The sequence below is a fragment of the Nerophis lumbriciformis genome, linkage group LG34 (assembly GCF_033978685.3).
Source record: "Nerophis lumbriciformis linkage group LG34, RoL_Nlum_v2.1, whole genome shotgun sequence".
Taxonomy (NCBI): domain Eukaryota; kingdom Metazoa; phylum Chordata; class Actinopteri; order Syngnathiformes; family Syngnathidae; genus Nerophis; species Nerophis lumbriciformis.
Window position 1 is genome coordinate 2,639,130 of NC_084581.2, and position 23,987 is coordinate 2,663,116.

Sequence of the window (23,987 nt, forward strand, 5' to 3'; positions counted from 1 at the left end):
CTTTTGTGTGAATTATGGCAACTGTGGTGGCTGCTTCCAATTAATTGTTTGTAACCACTGCCCTAATATATGTGTATATATATATGTGTGTGTGTATATATATATATATATATATACATATATATATATATATATCCTCTCAAATATTGTTCACAAATCTGTCTAAATCTGTTAGTGAGCATGTCGTCTTTGCCATGATAATTCATCCCACCTCACAGTTGTAGTAGTGATGGGTCCGGCAACACCGATGCATCGGCGCATGCGTCGAGCTCATAGAGCAAAACCCTGTGTCGGTGCGCGTACCGCTTTTAGAAAGTCACGTGACCGATCATGAGCTGTTTCGGTCACGTGACCGATACGCGAACTGTGTCGCATTTACGCCGCCTCTGTGCCCTGTGAGCGGGTCTTTTCTATAGCCGGAGAAATAATAACTAAGAAGAGAAATCGTCTAAAATTTAATATGTTGGAAAAACTGTTTTTTTTTAAATAAAAATGTGTAAAAAAAATTCCCAGTCCACAAGCATCCTCATTCACAACACTTTTCTCTTAGATTTCCATGTTATGATACATGTTCACATTATTTATTGACTGTATCTAAAAAAGATAAAAAATATATTTTTATTTAAATGAAGATATGAAATAATCCTAAATGAAATACAATGACTTGGTTTGTATTATTGTATATACTAGGTCATAAAATCAGTCAGTTGAATCGGTCCATAGGTTGCCTGTAAGGATTTTTAATGTCCAGCAGATGTCAGTATTTAGTGACACAGTGTCGACACAGTATCAATACAGTTTTGCAATGTGTCGAAACGCTTCATGACGCCTCATCAACCCATCACTAAGTTGTAGCATATCAAGATGCTGATTAAACAGCATGATTAATGCACAGGGGTGCCTCAGGCTGCCCACAATAAAAGGCCACTCTGAAATGTGCAGTTTTATTATACAGCACAATGTCGCAAGTTTTGTGGAGAGCATGCAGTCGGCATGCTGACTGCAAGAATTTCCACCAGAGCTGTTGCCTTTAAATAGAACGTTAATTTCTGTACCATACGCCGTCTCCAAAGGTGTTTCAGAGAATTTGGCAGTACATCCAACCGTCCTCACAACTGCAGACCACTTGTAACCACACCAGCCCTGGCCCTCCACATCCAGCATGGGCTTTTCCATGATCGTCTGAGGCCAGCCACTCGGACAGCTGCTGCAAGAATTGGTTCGCATCATTTCTGCACAAACTGAGAACCCGTCTCAGAGAAGCTCCTCTGCACTCTCACCGTCCTCATCGGGGTCTCGACCTGATTGTAGGTTGTCGTCGTAACTGACTTGAGTGGGCACATGCTCACATTCGATGGCGTCTGGCACGTTGGAGATGTGTTTGCTTTACGGATGAATCCCAGTTTTGACTGTTCAGGGCAGATTACAGACAGTGTGTGCGTGGCATTGTGTGGAGAGCGGTTTGCTGATGTCAATGTTGAGAATGGAGTGGCCCATGGTGGGGGTGGGGTTATGGTATGGGCAGGCGTATGTTATGGACAACAAATGCAAGTGCATTTTATTGATGGCATTTTGAATGCACAGAGATACCGTGATGAGATCCTGAGGCTCATTCTTTTGCAATTCAATCAAGACCATCACCTCCTGTTGCAGCATGACAATGCACGGCCCCATGTTGCAAGGATCTTTATAGAATTCCTGGAAGCTGAAAACATCTTGTGGGCACCCTATGGCACACCTGTGCTATAATCATGCTGTTTAATCAGCATCTTGATATGCCACACCTGTGAGGTGGGATGATTTTATCTTGGCAAAGAAGAAGTGCTCACTAACACAGATTTAGACAGATTGTTGAACAATATTTGAGAGGAATAGGTCTTTTGTGTATATAGTATATAGTTTTAGATCTTTGAGTTCAACTAACTTAAAATGCCAGCAAAAACAAGTGTGTTATGTTTACATTTTTGTTCATAATATATACAATATATGTATATATGTTTATATATTTAAATATTTTATTATACATATATATTGTATATATGTATGTGTGGGTGTGTATATATACATATAAATATATACACACATATATAAACATTTGTGTGTGTGTGTGTATATATATATATATATATAATGTATGTGTATAATATATATATATAATGTATGTGTGTGTGTGTGTGTATATATATATGAGTATATATATATATATATATATATATATATATATATATATATATATATATATACTGTATATCCATCCATCCATCCAACCATCCATTTTCTACCACTTGTCCCTTTTTGGGGTCGCAGGGCGTGCTGGAGCCTATCTCAGCTGCATTCGGGCGGAAGGCAGGGTACACCCTGGACAAGTCGCCTTCTCATCACAGGGCCAACACATGCTTCACCATACAATCTTTTCTGTTAATGAAACATGTTCAAGAACCAATTAAGTTTGTTAATCGAGGCTCCACTGTGCTGTATGTCCAGGCATGCGCAAATGTAAATAATGATAACCACCAGCGGTTGCCATCTAAACAATTGGAAACTCTAGGGGGTGTTGCCGCTATACTTTACTAAGGGCTAACAGTGGGTGTTAACAATGAGAGCCACCAGGGAGTGCCATAAGGACGCCATGCTAACAAGGGTCACCAGGGAGCAGTGACATGCAGTCAGGGGAGGCAGGTGAGGCGGGGCCTCACGTGACATCATGGAAAGAAAATAAATTTAAAAAGAAAAAAAAAAAATTAAATTGTTATATGTATCCAGTGATTATACTATAACGTTATTTTCCATTTAACTTCACCAGTTTTAAATTATTTTTTATTCAAAATTGCTGAATTTTCACATTTGCCGTTCAAATACTGAGAAGAGACTTGCGGTGAGTCAGCAGCCAGTTGAGGCACTTCACTCAGTTGAGCCTCACCATGGATTGCGCAATTACTCGGCTAACTGCTGGACTGCTGTGCAGTGAGACCGTATTGCTATATGAATTATATTATACATTTCCATAGTTTAGTTAGCTGAGGTATATAATGTACAGTGTATTTTGTCAACAACTGTATGTGTGTAACGTATTTCTTGTGCTGAGCAATCATAAAACTGCTGCGAAGACGCACTGTGTGAGGCTCGCAGTAATCCCGCCTCCTGGTGGTAGAGGGCGGTAGTGATCCCAGGGAGCATTTCTGCGACTACTCGGCTGCAGAAGAAGTGACAACAAGCAGCAACAGTTAGCAGCGATCGTTTATTTTTTCCTCTTGCCTGGACTTTTAACATGGAGGATTACATATCTAAAATAAAACAGTTTTCTAAACTGGACTTTCAATTGAAGCAGGAGGTAATACTTAAAGGAAGATCTCCATCGAGACAGAGAGACTTTTAAAACTGAAGAACGATAAGGAAGACTTCTATAAACAAGTTATCGATGCTTTTGTTCAAAAAGAGCTGCGCATGGACTTCATTTATAAGTAAAGGTAAGACCATAATAACGTTTTTTTTTTAATTAAATGTGCTTTTTTGTGTGCTACAGTTTGCATGTGTAAAGTTAAAGTTAAGTTAAAGTACCAATGATTGTCACACACACTAGGTTTGGTGAAATGTGTCCTCTGCATTTGACCCATCCTCTGGATCACCCCCTGGGAGGTGAGGGGAGCAGTGGGCAGCTTTTTTGGTGATTTAACCCCCAATTCCAACCCTTGATGCTGAGTGCCAAGCAGGGAAGAATGCTGGTATGAGCTTTTAAACATAACCCGTTAACTGCTGCCAATCAAATGGTGAATAAGATACTCTTTAGGGTTCATATGTTTGTAAATCTGACTGTGATGAAGTCAGTGCCTCACCAGTCATGAACCTCACCGCACGTCACTGGCAGGGAGCATATATGAATGAGAGCTACCAGAGAGTGCAATGTTAATAATGAGGGGCATCAGGTGGCGCTAAATGAATGAGAGCCACTAGGAAGCGTCATGTTACCAATGAGAGCCACCGGGGGGCGCTGTATGAATGAGAGCCATCGTGTTAATAATGTAAGCAGTCATGATATGTTCTTGTTCTCAAAAACACAAGAAGAACTTGGTGTAACTGTAAAGTTTATTTACAACATGTTAACAACTTACATCAACATCCCATTTACACAATTTAACATATCCGAAAAGGAGCCGAAAGGAAACTCTGTCTCATGCAGTTACTGATTGTTTGTACATTTCCTGTGTTTACCAGTCCAGCAACGTTTTAATAGTAAACGTTGTGTGATAGTAAAGGTAAGGTGTGCATGTATTCATTATTTATATGATATTATATCTTCAGAGGTGAATAATTCATCTTTCTTCAGGTTTCAATCAACAAAGACATTCTGTTCCACACAACTATCGTTCATTGTTAAAACTAAGTATTCCATTATGTATTTGTTTGCAGAGAAAAGCAAATACAACATTAAAAAACACACTTTTTCTACTATTTAGTTACTGTTTCTACTATTAAGCATATTTTCAAACAAAAGTAGTCAAACCTTTACAGTTAAGAGACAACTTTGAAACATTTTGAAGTCAAGGAGACGTAATACGATAAAAGTTGAAAATTTAGTGTAAAAATGTCTACTCACACCAACAACACGTCACCTTTACTCTGCAGGTGTGAAAGCTTCCTAACCCGGATCAAGTGGTCCTAAACATTTCACAAATGTGCCTCAATACTGTTGAAATGTGTAGAACCACTCGACCAAGGAGGACCAGGACCACAGAAGACCACCAGGCAGGACCAGACTGGAGGTTCACAAGCAACCAGGCTCTGCACTCTCTCCCTGCCTCCCATCCTCTGCTTTTATACTCCACTTGGACCCGAGCCAACCCGACCGGTCGCACCGGGCCGCCGAGCAGAGATGATGTGGACTGGACGGTCCTGCTTCACCTGTGGAACGACACACACCTGCCTGTGGGTTGGTTGACTTCCCGAAACTTTTGATTCACTTTAAAAAAATATTTCATTAACCACATCTTTATTTCTCCTGTTGCTCTTTTTGAAAAACTTTTTTACAAAAATGTTGATACATTTTGTACATTAAAGATGCTAAAGGCTACACATTGCTATTCAATAGGCCAAGACATCACCTTAGCTTTGTGTTGTACCAGACAAAGCAAATAAGTGTCATATATGATTATATACAGTCGCTGTCAAAAGTTTACATACACTTGTACAGAACATAATTTCAGCTGTCTTGAGTTTCCAATCATTTCTACAACTCTTATTTTTATGTGATAGAGTGATTGGAGCACATGCTTGTTTGTCACAAAAAACATTCATGAAGTTTGGTTCTTTTATGAATGTATTATGGGTCTACTGAAAATGTAACCAAATCTGCTGGGTCAAAAGTATACATACAGCAATGTTAATATTTGGTTACATGTCCCTTGGCAAGTTTCACTGCAATAAGGCGCTTTTGGTAGCCATCCACCATCTTCTGGCAAGCTTATGCTTGAATTTTTGACCACTCCTCTGCACAAAATTGGTGCAGCTCAGCTTAATGTGTTGGTTTTCTGACATGGACTTGTTTCTTCAGCATTGTCCAGACGTTTAAGTCAGGACAATCTTAGGTAATCTTAGGACAATCTTAGGTAATCTTCTTTTTTCATTGTCCCATTTACTTAATGGGACAATGAAAAAAGAAGATTACCTAAAATCATCAGCCCGAAGGTTGGGTTTTGGCCGCAGTTGGGTGTTCCAACAGGACAATGACCCCAAACACACGTCAAAAGTGGTAAAGGAATGGCTAAATCAGGCTAGAATTAAGGTTTTAGAATGGCCTTCCCAAAGGCCTGACTTAAACGTGTGGACAATGCTGAAGAAACAAGTCCATGTCAGAAAACCAACAAATTCAGCTGAACTGCACCAATTTTGTCAAGAGGAGTGGTCAAAAATTCAAGCAGAAGCTTGCCAGAAGTTTGTGGATGGCTACCAAAAGCGCCTTATTGCAGTGAAACTTGCCAAGGGACATGTAACCAAATATTAACATTGCTGTATGTATACTTTTGACCCAGCAGATTCGGTCACATTTTCAGTAGACCCATTTTACATTCATAAAAGAACCAAACTTCATGAATGTTTTTTCCTAACAAACAAGTATGTACTCCAATCACTCTATCACAAAAAAATATGAGTTTCATAAATTATTGGAAACTCAAGACAGCCATGACATTATGTCCTTCACAAGTGTATGTAAACTTTTGACCACGACTGTATGTACAAATTATAATCTTTTATTTTATTTAGACGACATGCAGTTGTGCCTGGATAAGAGAAACTAAAGAATATTTCATACACAACGGATTTAATGACTTAATTGGTCCCATGATGTCATGATGTCCAATCAGTGCATGACGCCGGAGTCTTCCATTATTCCGTCAATGATAAATGGTGTCTTATTTTGGAATCTTTGCTTTTCAACAAGAAATATGTATTCTTCCTCACTTGAAATGTTTATGTTCTCATTTTGACTTGCTTTTCTTTGAGCGTACACACTTCCTGTCAGAGCAGACATCATGTGACGGGAAGTGGTTCGCCCTCATTCCAAAGACCGGCTCCTTATCAGTGGTAACCATGACAACCACCTCTTAATACACTTGCTTCTCCCTCTTCTGTGTCTGCGTGTGTGTGTCTCAGTGACACGGAGATTGTCAGGAATGTCATCTGACTCGTTCTAATGCTAGGTGTGTGCGCGCGCGTGTGTGTGTGTGTGTGTGTGTGTGTGTGTGTGTGTGTGTGTGTGTGCACACGTGCACGTGTGCGCGCACGTGAGCTGATCAGGAGCAAGATCAAAGGTCACATATCAGTCAGGTGATGGTGGAGGAGGAACTTCCCACAAGACTGACAGCCAATTAGAGAGAGAGTGCGTGGTTAGGTTAGTGATTATTGTTGTGTAAAAAAGATGTAAACATTATTTAATATCATTTTGAAGTCATCACATGTTAATTTGTTTACTTCTAACTTTTTGAAGCTTCTGATTTTATTTTGAAATTGTACAGTTTTTCATGTCGCCTTTGTGTTTTCATTGGAAACTATTTTATTTATCATTTTCCTTAGTGACCTTTCATAGACACACACACGGTCAATCATTACACACACACACACACACACACACACACACACACACACACACACACACACACACACACTCGCACACGCACGCACACACACACACACGCACACACAAACACACGCACACACACACACACACACACACACACACACACACACACACACACACACACACACACACACACACACACACACACACACACACACACACACATTCTTGTATTTGTTACCTTCTTGAGAGCTGTGAAAAATGCTTACCTCTGTAGGACCTCCCTTTCTAGATATATAAAGATTTATATTTACAACATTAATAATATATACATACTATGCAAATATAAAAAAGCTTGTTGTGAAAAATGAGTTGGAATTTCACAAGAAAAAGGTCACAATTTCACAAGAAAAACTAATATAATAAAAGTGGTAATTTTACTCAAGGCACCTGAACATTTGTGCAATAATATTATGATAAAAGTTGGAATTTTACAAGAAAAGCTTAATATTTTGGCAATTTTATGAAAAGAGTTGTAATTTTACTCGACAAAAGTCACCATTTTATAAGAAAACTTTAAAATGTTGGCAATATTATAATAATCATCGGAATTTCACTTGGCAAAACTATGACAAAAGTCATAATTTTACTCAAAAAAAATGTCACTATTTTACAAGAACAACAACAACATGGGCAATATTGTGATAAAAGTCAGAATTTTATATGACAAATGTCACCATTTTGCATTAAAAAGTAATAATTTTACATAAAAAAGTAAGAATTTTACAGAAAAATATTACGATATTACAGAAACAGAAAGAATATGAGAAATTGCTCCCAATTTTATAAGAAAAAAGTCGACACATTGTGAGAAAAAGACTACTTTTAATGAAAAAAAAAAGTTTTTGAATTTTTTGTTTGTAATTGGTTTTTAATCTTCATTATTTACTTCAAGTTATTACAGTATGTCTCTATATGCATATTTATTTTATTGATTTTGGCCCATGGGGGTGCATTTCAATTTCTTACACACACTTGTTATTTCATATGTTGACCAGAGGGGGAGCACTTTTAAAACCGACACACAGTCAATTTGAAAAATCCCTCCTTTATGGGTTCACTCTAATTTTGATAGATTTCGCCACCAGGGGTGCAAATGAGACATTTTCTATTAGATGCAATGGTTATCCGTATTGGGACCATGATTTCATTCCTAACCTGTTCACCGGTCCTCATATGGAAGGTATTTTTCCATGTTGATGTCTCAAGCAGGGTAGAAATACAAACACACACACACACACACACACACACACACACACACACACACACATACACACACACTTAGTGGTCAATCATTACACACACACCACTACACACATGCACACACGTTCATACACAGTCGTTGTACGTTGGTCACTCAGGTAGGACGCCATGTTGCCATCTTTGTGGTCGCCATTTGTCTTTGTCTTTACATGCTACCTGTTTCTTTTTATGTTCAACATACAGTATGTACATACACTGCATAATTATATGTAAATATACACAACACACATATGTCAATACATTGCATAGAGTAGATATGTACATGTTACATACATACAGTACATAAGAAGCTCTGCATATGAAGTACTTGTATTTAAGTAGGTATGTACTTGAAGTACAAAGGATGATATATACATGAAGTAGCTAGAACTTAGTGTAAAAGAAGTACTACAACATACACGATCATTTACTTCATCATGAGGTCATCATGCTTCTTCGTCCCTTCTGCTTCTCTCAGAAATGTTCTCTCTCTTACGCCACCAAATGTCCTCTTGTTATGGTGGCAGACGCTCCATAGCAACTGTCATCTCTGGAAACACAACATCCAAGTGAGTAAGTGACTGAGTAAGTGTCCCGTTTTGACTCCAGTCCATCCCTTTGTTTCTCAATGTTTCCTCATGTTTCTTAATGTTTCAGCATGTTTTTTAGTATGTTTCAGCATGTTTTTTTTTATTATGTTTCCGTATGTTTCTTAGTATGTTTCAGCATGCTTCTAAATATGCTTCAGCGTGATTCTAAGTACTGTATGTTTCAGTATTTTTCTTAGTATGTTTCAGTATGTTTCTTATATGTTTCATTATGTTTCTTAGTATGTTTCAGTATGTTTCCTAGTATGTTCCTTAGTATGTTTCCCAATGTTTCCTCGTGTTTCTTAATATGTTTCAGCATGTTTCTCATGTTTCAGCATGTTTCTAAGTATGTTTTTAGTATATTTCAGTATGTTTCTTAATGTGTGAAGTGAAGAGAATTATATTTATATAGCGCTTTTTATCAAGAGACTCAAAGCGCTTTACATTGTAAAACCCGATGTTTACATTAAAGCTACATTTAAACCAGTGTGGGTAGCACTGAAAGAAAGATCATGGGTAAAGTGTGTTGCCCAAGGACACAATGGTAGTGACTAGGATGGCGGAAGCTGGAATCTAAACTGTAACCTTCAATTTGCTAGCACGGCCGCTCTATCATCTGAGCCACGCCGCACCATGTTAGTTTCTGAATGTTTCAGTAAGTTTCTTATGTTTCAACATGTTTCTTAGTATGTCAGTATGTTTCAACATGTTTCTTAGTATGTGTCAGTATGTTTTTAGTATATTTCAGTATGTTTCTTATTATGTTTCAGCAATCAGCATGTTTTTTTAAGATTGTTTCAGCATGCTTTTTAATATGGTTCAGTATGTCTTAGTATGTTTCTAAGCAGTGTTGTTTTTAGTATATTTCCAAATGTTGCTTACTATGTTTCTGTATATTTTTTAGTATGTTTCAGCATGTTTTTAGTAGGTTTCACAATATTTCTTACTCTGTTTTAGTATGTTTCTCAGTATGTTTCTTAGTATGTCTCATTATGTTTCAGTGTGTTTCTTAGTGTGTCGGCATGTTTCTTATTATGTTTCACTATATTTCTTAGTATGTTTCAATACATTTCTTAGTATGTTTTTTTCTATGTTGCACTACATTTCTTTTGTTTTTTTAATGTTTTTATGTTTCAGCATGTAGTTTTAGTATGTTCAGGATATTTCTTAATATGTTTCAGCATGATTCTAAGTATGTTTCTTAGTAATGTATTTTTCAGTTTGTTTCTTAGTATGTTTCAATCTCTTATTTTTTCCAGCATGTATCTTATCATGTTTCAGCATTATTATTTGTATGTTTCTGAGCATGTGTAAATTTCTTAGTATGTTTCAGTTTCTCATTATGTTTCCATATATGTTTTTTTGGTATGTTACTTATTATGTTTCAGCATGTTTCTTAATATGTTGCAGCATGATTCTAAGTATGTTTCTTACTATGTGTCACCATGTCTTTTAGTATGTTTCCGTATGTGTCAGCATGTTTTTTAATATGTTTCAGCACGTTTCTTACTACGTTTGAGTATGTTACTTATTATGTTTCAGCATGTTTCTTAATATGTTTCAGCATGATTCTAAGTATGTTTCTTACTATGTGTCACCATGTCTTTTAGTATGTTTCCGTATGTGTCAGCATGTTTTTTAATATGTTTCAGCACGTTTCTTACTACATTTGAGTATGTTTCTTAGCATGTTTGAGCATGTTACTCTGTCTATTTTAGCATGCTTTTTAAGTATGTTCCAGCATGTTTCTGAGAATGTTTCAGCATGTTTCAACATGTCTTGACAAGTGTCCAACATGTCCTCAGGCTAGTGAGGGAGAGGCTGAAAAAGGAAGTGGACAAGATGAAGATGTCAGAGTTCAGACCAAGTCTGGTGGTTCTACAGGTCAGTCTCAAGAGTGTAACATCTTATGCAAAATGTGTGTGTGTATGTATTTGTGTGTGTGTTTGTGTGTGCAGGTGGGAAACAGAGAAGACTCCAACTTGTACATCAGCAGTAAAATGAAAGCTGCAGCTGAGGTTTGTCAACATGTTGGACACACGTGTCAGAGACATGCTGACGTGTGTGTGTCGTTCAGGTGGGCATTGATGCCGCGCACGTGAGGCTGCCCAACACATCCACACAAAAGGAGGTGGGTGTCGTCAGTCGTTGAGGAGTCTTTATGTGGCGATGACTTCTGGTGGTCTCGCAGGTGCTGAGGACCATCATGTCCGTCAACGAGGACACATCTGTGCACGGCCTTATTGTCCAACTTCCTCTGGACTCTGTGCACGCCATCGACATGGAGCTAATCACCAACGCTGTCTCGCCGCTCAAAGACGTGGACGGGTGGGCTTTTCTTCCACCATTACATCTTTTTCATCATGACCTTTGACCTACTAGTAAAGTGTGTGTGTGTGTGTGTGTGTGTGTAGGCTGAGTTGCATCAATGCAGGGAAGTTGTCTCGTGGAGACTTGAACAATTGTTTCATCCCGTGCACACCCAACGGCTGCATGGAACTAATCAGACAGACAGGTCTCACACACAAGTACACACCTACACACGCTTTAACCCTTGACATGAAGTCAAACAATACAACATGCACAAAGCTTGAAGTTGCTAAAAAATTAGAGATCGACCGATGTATTTGTTTTTAGAGCTGATACCGATTATTAGTAATCAAATATCTTACCGGTATTTGGAGCCAATATTAATTTGCAGTAAAAGTTAGCTAAACATTACTAGTAAGTAAACAGCTGGACAAGGCTTTAATTTTTTTTTTTTAATTTTCAGGACAGTTCGGACAAGTAGCGACATAACGTCTTATGCGGCGCTAATGTTGTGGTCAATTTAGCACCAAACAGTGCATAAATCAGCTGAGCAGAGAATAATTCTCAAAATAACTCAAATAAATGCCCTGTCAGATATCAAAACATATTTGGGGAGAATTATTGACAATGAGAGTATTTTTTCATTCTTAAATTAATAAAAAAGTACAATAAAATTGGGCTGTAACAAAAAGGGAACTTTTCTCAAGCAAGCTTGAGCAGTGATTATTACTATCTACTTTACTAATTATTTGTTTTAAAATACTAAATACTGGCATCATATGTGTATTTATTGTATCAGTCATGGGCAGTAACAAGATACATGTAGCTAAGCTACATAGCTTAACTACATTTTCCAGGAGCTTGGCGGTAGCATAGCTACTTTTTTAACGAGTAGCTTTTCCTGTGGCTTAGCTATACTTTTAGAGCCATGTAGTGAGGTAGCTTAGATCAAAACTACAAGCTATAAAGAGAGAAAAAAGACTGCCAATTCTGGCCAAAAGAAATATGGAGAAAATACAATGACCTGGATAAATGAGAACATCCATACATACGGAGAAAATCCCTGATGGTTGGTTGGCGTTCGTATGATGAGTCACAATTGGCTAAGGTTAGGGCAAATCATTAAGGACTGGCCGATCAGAGGCAAGATAAGGCGGGTCATCGAAACGAGTATGCAAAATCATAACAGTCACGCACTCATGTCACATGACGACGAGGGAGTCGGAGACAGAGGGACGCTTCATGCTGACGACTCAAAAAAAAAAAACATAACTGAAAAAGGCAGAGGGATTCTGTCCTGCAGATTATATTTTTCCTTTAGTGATGAATATTACGTGCATTAAACCCACAATAATGCGTGTCCTTGGCCAAATTTAGACAAATGTATGCGTTTAGAGAAAACAATGACGAAAACCTTAGTTTTTATTTGTTTACGCTGTGAACCAAAATCATAACTGCTCTCTTCATCTAAGACGTCCAACACAAATTTAGGAACACACATTAAGGTGAGTTGAGTTCATGAAAAGTTTTACTGCACATAACCATTACCAACTGTTCCCAAACAACACACAAGTCATTGTTTTTTGTCAAGATATAGATGCATACTGTTTTTTTTTTTTACTGTAGGTAGAGAAAATGAAAAACATTATAGGGGTGGGCCAAAGAAAAGGCAAACTAAATAAATACATACAGTGGGGTATTAATGGACACTTATTCGGTCAATGTTTTTAAACTCAGTTACATTAACATTGATATTATACATGTGGGCTCATAGATATAAATGCCATTAAACGTAACTTTGATCTGGCAAGCTACTTTTACTGTGTAGCTTGGCAGGGGATAGTAGCTTAGCTACATTTAATCAAGAGTAAATTGCAGCTTAGCTTACTACATTTTTCAGGTAGCTTGCCCATTACTGCTGCTAATGTAGTCAGCTGTAGTTGTAAATAAAAATAAAAAAAAGGCTGACATTGATACAATAAACAGTCGATCTCTACTAAAAATGAATGTAATGCACTGGCTGGCCATTAGGTGCTATTATGTGTAAACAAGCCACGCCCCCTGTCAATGAATGTGCCGGCTGCAGGTGTGGGCGTGGCAGGAAAACACGCTGTGGTGGTCGGCCGCAGCAAGATCGTGGGCGCGCCTATGCATGACCTGCTGCTGTGGCATCACGCTACCGTCACCACCTGCCACTCAAAGACGCGCGACCTACCTGAGCAGGTGACGGCCCTCGCGACGAAGACGACAATGAAGAGGTGAAGGATGACAAGCATGCACTTCCTGTCTGCAGGTGGGCAGGGCAGACATCCTGGTGGTGGGGGCGGGAAAAGCAGAAATGGTGCATGGGGATTGGCTGAAAGAGGGCTCCGTGGTCATTGACTGTGGAATCAATCACGTGCCAGGTGAGCTATACCATCATGTGATTACGTCATGGGGTTAAGCTACCTTTAGCGTTTGTTTCCACTCCGCTAGACAAAACCAAGGCTAGCGGCAAGCGCGTGGTCGGCGACGTCCACTACCTCTCAGCCAATCAGAAAGCAGGATACATCACTCCAGTTCCAGGAGGGGTGGGACCAATGACGGTGGCCATGCTCATGCAGGTAGGACTTTATTTCCTGCGTGCCACTACAGGAAGTTACCGCAGCAACGCTGATGCAGAGTGTTTGTCACAGAACACGGTGATCAGTGCTCAGCGCTTCCTTGCCAACATGGACTGATTTCATCCAAATACATTTGCTGATGAAGACGATGAAGGATGTGATGTCACCCTCACCAAACACCCCAAGCGTTGCGTCCGAATTGGACTAATCAGCAGCCTAGGGGCGTGGCTAACATGCCCTTCCCATACATTTTCTCTTCTTTGACAGCGAACTTGTAAGCTTTCGTTACCACGACGACGACCATCATGTTCATTAGTCACATGATCAGGAATTAAAACTGTCAAAATAAAAGCAGAACGACAAGGAAGCTTGTTCGAGCAGAGCTTTTACTTTGAAAACAAAGACCAACTTCACATAAACTAGTGTGTCAATAAATTAAAGTCACTGCTTTAAGTCAGGTGACTGGACAGGAAGTGGTGTCATCACTCGCCCTGCCCTCCGTCAGCACTCTCCTGAGAGATCTCGGAGTCGAGCGAGTAACACGAGCTTCCGTTGTCCTGCGCTTCTCTGTTCGCCTCCTCAGGTGGTGCACCAGCTGAAGCCCCGCCCTCTGTCCCGGGCTCCACTGTGCCCTCACAGAAGTGGGTGGAGCTGTGGAAGAGCTGGCCACAGAGGCGGCTGTGGCGATGATGGCGTGTGGGCTTAGCGGTGTGCGCGTACATGTGCTCCTGCAGCTGACTCTTGTGGGAGAAGCGCACGCCACACACGGCGCACGTGATCTTTCGCTTACGAGAGTGTGTGGCGGAAGGGGCGGGGCCTGTCAGTCCGACATCTGCTCCTGCCCGGCTTCTCCTGAGCTCCGCTGCCAGCTGAGTGGCGAGCGCCCGGCTCTGACGTAGCGCCTCCTCCAGGCAACCCGCGTCCAGACGTTCTGCATTTTCACCACTGGCGCGCAGTTCTGTGCCATGTGACAGCCCCTCCGTAAAAAGGGCGGGGTCGAGGGCATGGCTGAACAGGTGCTCTCGCAAGCCCTCAGGTGAGGAGCAGCGGTGGCCGCAGCGAGGACAAGTGAGGACTGGCGACTGCTCTTTAAACGCCGCGCTCTGACCGAGGCTGCCATCCTGAACTGGCGACCACGTCCCCCGGCCCGCGTCTCCGCCCTCATCATCCCGACACTCCTGCTTGATGGCGGTCGTGACGTCGCAGTCGTCGCCGGATGCTACGGAGCGGACGTCCCGCAGAGATGATCCCTGACCCTCTGATTGGACGCCTTCTAGGCCCACGGCCATTGACAGCCCGCTCCGCAGTCCCCCCTCTCCTACAACGGTCTTGGAGAGCGTGGGCGCCTCTTTGGGGCCCAGCTGGGATGAGATCTGGATGCCGTACAGGTTGGACATGCGGACCGCGTCTGCAGCTGCGTCGGTGGCGCCCTCGCCGTTCTTGCAACACAGCTGGTGGGCGTGGAGGAACTTGATTCCGTCCTCCAGACGCGTCTGCTCCACCGCCTGCTTGGGACACGAGCCTGTATACATGACGTGTAGCAGGTAGCTGAACACGTCAGGCTGGATGTCGGCGGGTTGAATCTTGATGCACTCACTGTCACACACACACACAAACAAACACACACACACACACACACACACACACACACACACACACACACACACACACACACACACACACACACACACACGCACACAGACATGCACAAGTTAACTCCTGAACAACAGTGAACAACTTTGCTATGACTACAACTATACTAGATGTTGCTATGGCTGCAGACATTAGCATTGCTAGACGTTGCTACGGCTACAGATGTTACTAACAATGTTAGACGTTGCTATGGCTACAGACCTTCCTAACAATATTAGACGTTGCTATGGCTACAGACGTTACTAACAATGTTAGACGTTGCTATGGCTACAGACGTTACTAACGTCTGTAGCCATAGCAACTTTGCTATGACTACAACTATACTAGATGTTGCTATGGCTGCAGACATTAGCAATGCTAGACGTTGCTACGGCTACAGACGTTACTAACAATGTTAGACGTTGCTATGGCTACAGACGTTACTAACAATGTTAAACGTTGCTATGGCTACAGACGTTCCTAACAATATTAGACGTTGCTATGGCTACAGACGTTACTAACAATGTTAGACATTGCTATGGCTACAGACGTTCCTAACAATATTAGACGTTGCTATGGCTACAATTGTGCTAACCATGCTAGATGTTGCTATTATGGCTACAATACAGACGTTGCTAAATTTGCTCGACGTTGCTATGGCTACAAATGTTACTAACAATGTTAGACGTTACTATGGCTACAATTGTCCTAACAATGCTAGATGTTGCTATTATGCTACATACAGACGTTGCTAAATTTGCTAGATGTTGCTATGGCTACAGATGCTACTAACAATGCTAGACGTTGCTACCGCTACAGACGTTACTAACAATGTTAAACGTTGCTATGGCTACAATTGTGCTAACAATGTTAGATGTTGCTACGGTTACAGTTGTTACTAACAATGTTAGACTTTGCTATGGCTACAGACGTTACTAACAATGCTAGACGTTACTATGGCTACAGACGTTACTAACAATATTAGACGTTGCTACGGCTACAGACGTTACTAACAATGTTAGACGTTGCTATGGCTACAATTGTGCTAACAATGCTAGATATTGCTATGATGGCTACAATACAGACATTGCTAAATTTGCTAGACATTGCTATGGCTACAGATGTTACTAACAATGTTAGACATTGCTATGGCTACAATTATGCTAACAATGCTATATGTTGCTATTATGCTACATACAGACGTTGCTAAATTTTCTAGATGTTGCTATGGCTACAGGTGTTACTAACAATGCTAGACGTTGCTACGGCTACAGACGTTACTAACAATGTTAGACGTTGCTATGGCTACAATTATGCTAACAATGCTAGATGTTGCTATTATGCTACATACAGACGTTGCTAAATTTTCTAGATGTTGCTATGGTTACAGATGTTACTAACAATGCTAGACGTTGCTACGGCTACAGACGCTACTAACAATGTTAGACGTTGCTATATGGCTACAGACGTTACTAACAATGTTAGATGTTGCTATGGCTACAGACGTTACTAACAATGTTAGACGTTGCTATGGCTACAGACGTTACTAACAATTTTAGACGTTGCTATGGCTCCAGATGTTACTAACAATGTTAGACGTTGCTATGGCTACAGACGTTACGAACAATGTTAGACGTTGCTATGGCTACAGACGTTACTAACAATGTTAGATGTTGCTATGGCTACAGACGTTACTAACAATGTTAGACTTTGCTATGGCTACAGACGTTACTAACAATGCTAGACGTTGCTATGGCTACAGACGTTACTAACAATATTAGACGTTGCTACGGCTACAGACGTTACTAACAATGTTAGACGTTGCTATGGCTACAATTGTGCTAACAATGCAAGATGTTGCTATTATGGCTACAATACAGACGTTGCTAAATTTGCTAGACGTTGCTATGGCTACAGATGTTACTAACAATATTAGATGTTGCTATGGCTACAATTGTGCTAACAATGCTAGATGTTGCTATTATGCTACATACAGACGTTCCTAAATTTGATAGATGTTGCTATGGCTATAGACGTTACTAAGAATGCTAGACGTTGCTACGGCTACAGACGTTACTAACAATGTTAGATGTTGCTATGGCTACAGACGTTACTAACAATATTAGACGTTGCTACGGCTACAGACATTACTAACAAAGTTAGATGTTGCTATGGCTACAATTGTGCTAACAATGCTAGATGTTGCTATTATGGCTACAATACAGACGTTGCTAAATTTGCTAGATGTTGCTATGGCTACAGACGTTACTAACAATGTTAGACGTTGCTATGGCTACAGACGTTACTAACAATGCTAGACGTTGCTATGGCTACAGACGTTACTAACAATATTTGACGTTGCTACGGCTACAGACGTTACTAACAATGTTAGACGTTGCTATGGCTACAATTGTGCTAACAATGCTAGATGTTGCAATGGCTACAATATAGATGTTGCTAAATTTGCTAGACGTTGCTATGGCTACAGATGTTACTAACAATGTTAGACGTTGCTATGGCTACAATTGTGCTAACAATGCTAGGTGTTGCTATTATGCTACATACAGACGTTGCTAAATTTGCTAGATGTTGCTATGGCTACAAACGTTACTAACAATGCTAGACGTTGCTACGGCTACAGACGTTACTAACAATGTTAAACGTTGCTATGGCTACAATTGTGCTAACAATGTTAGATGTTGCTACGGTTACAGACGTTACTAACAATGTTAGACTTTGCTATGGCTACAGACGTTACTACCAATGCTAGACGTTGCTATGGCTACAGACGTTACTAACAATATTAGACGTTGCTACGGCTACAGACAATACTAACAATGTTAGATGTTGCTATGGCTACAATTGTGCTAACAATGCTAGATGTTGCTATTATGGCTACAATACAGACGTTGCTAAATTTGCTAGACGTTGCTATGGCTACAGATGTTACTAACAATGTTAGACGTTGCTATGGCTACAATTGTGCTAAGAATGCTAGATGTAGCTATTATGCTACATACAGACGTTGCTAAATTTTCTAGATGTTGCTATGGCTACAGATGTTACTAACAATGCTAGACGTTGCTACGGCTACAGACGTTACTAACAATGTTAGACGTTGCTATGGCTACAGACGTTACTAACAATGCTAGACGTTGCTACGGCTACAGACGTTACTAACAATGTTAGACGTTGCTATGGCTACAGACGTTACTAACAATGTTAGATGTTGCTATGGCTACAGACGTTACTAACAATGTTAGACGTTGCTATGGCTACAGACGTTACTAACAATATTAGACGTTGCTACGACTACAGACATTACTAACAAAGTTAGATGTTTGCTATGGCTACAATTGTGCTAACAATGCTAGATGTTGCTATTATGGCTACAATACAGACGTTGCTAAATTTGCTAGACGTTGCTATGGCTATAGATGTTACTAACAATGTTAGACGTTGCTATGGCTACAATTGTGCTAACAATGCTAGATGTTGCTATTATGCTACATACAGACGTTGCTAAATTTTCTAGATGTTGCTATGGCTACAGATGTTACTAACAATGCTAGACGTTGCTACGGCTACAGACGTTACTAACAATGTTAGACGTTGCTATGGCTACAGACGTTACTAACAATGCTAGACGTTGCTACGGCTACAGACGTTACTAACAATGTTAGACGTTGCTATGGCTACAGACGTTACTAACAATGTTAGATGTTGCTATGGCTACAGACGTTACTAACAATGTTAGACGTTGCTATGGCTACAGACGTTACTAACAATATTAGACGTTGCTACGACTACAGACATTACTAACAAAGTTAGATGTTTGCTATGGCTACAATTGTGCTAACAATGCTAGATGTTGCTATTATGGCTACAATACAGACGTTGCTAAATTTGCTAGACGTTGCTATGGCTATAGATGTTACTAACAATGTTAGACGTTGCTATGGCTACAATTGTGCTAACAATGCTAGATGTTGCTATTATGCTACATACAGACGTTGCTAAATTTTCTAGATGTTGCTATGGCTACAGATGTTACTAACAATGCTAGACGTTGCTACGGCTACAGACGTTACTAACAATGTTAGACGTTGCTATGGCTACAGACGTTACTAACAATGCTAGACGTTGCTACGGCTACAGACGTTACTAACAATGTTAGACATTGCTATGGCTACAGGCGTTACTAACAATGTTAGATGTTGCTATGGTAACAGACGTTACTAACAATGTTAGACGTTGCTATGGCTACAGACGTTACTAACAATTTTAGACGTTGCTATGGCTACAGACGTTACTAACAATGTTAGACGTTGCTATGGCTACAGACATTACTAACAATGTTAGACTTTGGTATGGCTACAGACGTTACTAACAATGTTAGACGTTGCTATGGCTACAATTGTGCTAACAATGCAAGATGTTGCTATTATGGCTACAATACAGACGTTGCTAAATTTGCTAGACGTTGCTATGGCTACAGATGTTACTAACAATATTAGATGTTGCTATGGCTACAATTGTGCTAACAATGCTAGATGTTGCTATTATGCTACATACAGACGTTCCTAAATTTGATAGATGTTGCTATGGCTATAGACGTTACTAAGAATGCTAGACGTTGCTACGGCTACAGACGTTACTAACAATGTTAGATGTTGCTATGGCTACAGACGTTACTAACAATATTAGACGTTGCTACGGCTACAGACATTACTAACAAAGTTAGATGTTGCTATGGCTACAATTGTGCTAACAATGCTAGATGTTGCTATTATGGCTACAATACAGACGTTGCTAAATTTGCTAGATGTTGCTATGGCTACAGACGTTACTAACAATGTTAGACGTTGCTATGGCTACAGACGTTACTAACAATGCTAGACGTTGCTATGGCTACAGACGTTACTAACAATATTTGACGTTGCTACGGCTACAGACGTTACTAACAATGTTAGACGTTGCTATGGCTACAATTGTGCTAACAATGCTAGATGTTGCAATGGCTACAATATAGATGTTGCTAAATTTGCTAGACGTTGCTATGGCTACAGATGTTACTAACAATGTTAGACGTTGCTATGGCTACAATTGTGCTAACAATGCTAGATGTTGCTATTATGCTACATACAGACGTTGCTAAATTTGCTAGATGTTGCTATGGCTACAAACGTTACTAACAATGCTAGACGTTGCTACGGCTACAGACGTTACTAACAATGTTAAACGTTGCTATGGCTACAATTGTGCTAACAATGTTAGATGTTGCTACGGTTACAGACGTTACTAACAATGTTAGACTTTGCTATGGCTACAGACGTTACTACCAATGCTAGACGTTGCTATGGCTACAGACGTTACTAACAATATTAGACGTTGCTACGGCTACAGACAATACTAACAATGTTAGATGTTGCTATGGCTACAATTGTGCTAACAATGCTAGATGTTGCTATTATGGCTACAATACAGACGTTGCTAAATTTGCTAGACGTTGCTATGGCTACAGATGTTACTAACAATGTTAGACGTTGCTATGGCTACAATTGTGCTAAGAATGCTAGATGTAGCTATTATGCTACATACAGACGTTGCTAAATTTTCTAGATGTTGCTATGGCTACAGATGTTACTAACAATGCTAGACGTTGCTACGGCTACAGACGTTACTAACAATGTTAGACGTTGCTATGGCTACAGACGTTACTAACAATGCTAGACGTTGCTACGGCTACAGACGTTACTAACAATGTTAGACGTTGCTATGGCTACAGACGTTACTAACAATGTTAGATGTTGCTATGGCTACAGACGTTACTAACAATGTTAGACGTTGCTATGGCTACAGACGTTACTAACAATATTAGACGTTGCTACGACTACAGACATTACTAACAAAGTTAGATGTTTGCTATGGCTACAATTGTGCTAACAATGCTAGATGTTGCTATTATGGCTACAATACAGACGTTGCTAAATTTGCTAGACGTTGCTATGGCTATAGATGTTACTAACAATGTTAGACGTTGCTATGGCTACAATTGTGCTAACAATGCTAGATGTTGCTATTATGCTACATACAGACGTTGCTAAATTTTCTAGATGTTGCTATGGCTACAGATGTTACTAACAATGCTAGACGTTGCTACGGCTACAGACGTTACTAACAATGTTAGACGTTGCTATGGCTACAGACGTTACTAACAATGCTAGACGTTGCTACGGCTACAGACGTTACTAACGTTAGACATTGCTATGGCTACAGGCGTTACTAACAATGTTAGATGTTACTATGGTAACAGACGTTACTAACAATGTTAGACGTTGCTATGGCTACAGACGTTACTAACAATTTTAGACGTTGCTATGGCTACAGACGTTACTAACAATGTTAGACGTTGCTATGGCTACAGACATTACTAACAATGTTAGACTTTGGTATGGCTACAGACGTTACTAACAATGTTAGACGTTGCTATGGCTACAATTGTGCTAACAATGCTAGATGTTGCTATTATGGCTACATACAGACGTTGCTAAATTTGCTCGACGTTGCTATGGCTACAGATGTTACTAACAATGCTAGACGTTGCAAAAGATGCTCGACGTTGCTATGGCTACAGACGTTGCCAACAATGCCAGACATTGCTATGGCTGCGTGCAGATGTGGTTCAGACCTGCTCTGGTGGATGAAGATCATCTTGAAGTAGTTGGAGAAGGCGGCCAGCACGGCGCGGTGGGCCTTGAAGTAGACGTTTCCGATGGCGACTGTGCAGTCGCACAGGAAGCCAAACTCTCGCTGCACATTGAGCTGCTGCAGCAGGAAGAGGCTGTGAGCCGACACCTCCATCTGATGACGTCATAGACAGGGCACATTTGCATATTGGACACACCTTTTACCAATTAGGACAATACGCACGCACGCACGCACGCACGCACACACACCAACAACATTGCTACGTGCGTGCGTGCAGTCACAGGCCTCCGTCGCACCTGCGTCTCCATTGTCATCTTATTGTCATGCAGCAGCGTGCTTGTCAACATTCGCTCCGTCGCACGCAAGCACGCATGCGGGTTCACGTGCACCCTGCGGCTGATTGATCTGTTGATTGCTGTCTTACCGCCAAAAGAGACGAGCGTCGTCAGCCAAATGATTGTTTCGGCGCCAAACTGCGTCAAGTCTCGCGACATCTCACTGCTTGGCTGGTCACGTGAACTCTGTCACACTAAAACCAGCGCGCACACACGCACGTGTAGTGCATGTCTATCTTGTCATACCATGTGCATTATTGCGTCATTTGGATCAATCAATGACGTATTTAAATATGTATGTTTACATCGTGCCAAAGGTATACTTTTTATGATTTATTTCAGAACTTTTAAATGATAGGATCATTGCTAATGTCACTATTGTATGTTTTATTTTATCTACCTTTGCATGCATACAACAATCATTTATTTTTATTAACAATAATATTAGCATTAATGTACAAATGAGTGTTTATTAATAATACATGTTAGCATTTTTATAAGCATATTACTGTTGATTAATGATACATATCAGCAATACTATAAGAAACTTGAGTGTGTATAAATGATAAATGTTAGCATTAATGTAAGAAACATACCATCCATCCATCCATTTTCTACTGCTTGTCCCTTTCGGGTTCATACCAACTTTATTTAAAAAGCCCTGTAAAAAAACAACAAGTTGAAAAACAAAGGGCTGTACACCACAGACAAGTAAAATGTAAAAAGGCAAAGGCATAAGACACACTAAAACAAATATATATAAAAAAAGATCAGATGAAAAACAATGAGTTAAATAAAAAGCAGTTTATATGGAAAGAGTTCAAAGTCTTATATCGGATGAAAAGCAAAACGGGTCTAATATGTGTTGAAAGAAGGGGCCTGTCTCACATATAGATGGAGATCGTTCTAGAGTTTGGGACCTGCAACAGAAAAAGGCCCTCTCCCCTCTGGGCTTGCGCTTCGATTTCAGTACCTTCAGGAGCATCTGATGAGCCGGGACAAAGAGGTGCAGCAGCTCAGAGAGTAGGTGGGGCAAAACCATGTGAGAATAGATAAAATAAATGTAAAATTGACAATAAAAGACACAGGCAGCCTGTGAAGTATAACAAATAATATGCATCTTAATTGTTCAGTGGAATGCCAGAAGTCCAATAGCAAACAAACAGGAGTTAAAGGGATTTATTAATAGTATGAAAACTAAACCACATGTAATATGTATTCAAGAAACATGGCTGAAGCCAAAGTTGAACTTTATAATAAAAGTCTAGCACTGGAGTGGCAATCTCATTTGGTGTGGTGTCTTTAATGCACATAGCACAGTGTGGGGTTGAAAGGAATGACTGCAATGGAGAAATATTGGAAGCATTTTTGGAGGAAATATAATTGGTGTGTGTGAATGATGGGTCGGGAACACGGTTAGATGTAGTTACGG

The 23,987-nt window shown here is 40.2% G+C and overlaps 2 protein-coding genes across 3 annotated transcripts; one reads left to right on the forward strand and one right to left on the reverse strand.

The window, feature by feature from the left end:
* Positions 1-8,418: 8,418 nt before the first annotated feature.
* Positions 8,419-14,244, forward strand: LOC133576371 (C-1-tetrahydrofolate synthase, cytoplasmic-like). Its single transcript, XM_061929538.1, has 11 exons — positions 8,419-8,493; positions 8,853-8,943; positions 10,770-10,848; positions 10,923-10,982; positions 11,042-11,095; positions 11,156-11,292; positions 11,379-11,479; positions 13,361-13,497; positions 13,568-13,679; positions 13,750-13,877; positions 13,950-14,244. Exons 2-11 carry the CDS (start codon positions 8,855-8,857, stop codon positions 13,992-13,994), a joined length of 942 nt encoding a protein of 313 aa, XP_061785522.1. The 5' UTR covers positions 8,419-8,493; positions 8,853-8,854; the 3' UTR covers positions 13,995-14,244.
* Positions 14,229-22,759, reverse strand: zbtb25 (zinc finger and BTB domain containing 25). 2 transcript variants are annotated; one of them, XM_061929537.1, is made up of 3 exons: positions 22,645-22,759; positions 22,201-22,373; positions 14,229-15,473 (listed from the first exon to the last, which is right to left on the reverse strand). In XM_061929537.1, exons 2-3 carry the CDS (start codon positions 22,371-22,373, stop codon positions 14,360-14,362), a joined length of 1,287 nt encoding a protein of 428 aa, XP_061785521.1. In that variant the 5' UTR covers positions 22,645-22,759; the 3' UTR covers positions 14,229-14,359. The 2 variants fall into 2 exon arrangements, with proteins under 2 accessions (XP_061785521.1, XP_061785520.1); XM_061929536.2 differs by having other exon boundaries at positions 22,517-22,717.
* Positions 22,760-23,987: the final 1,228 nt, after the last annotated feature.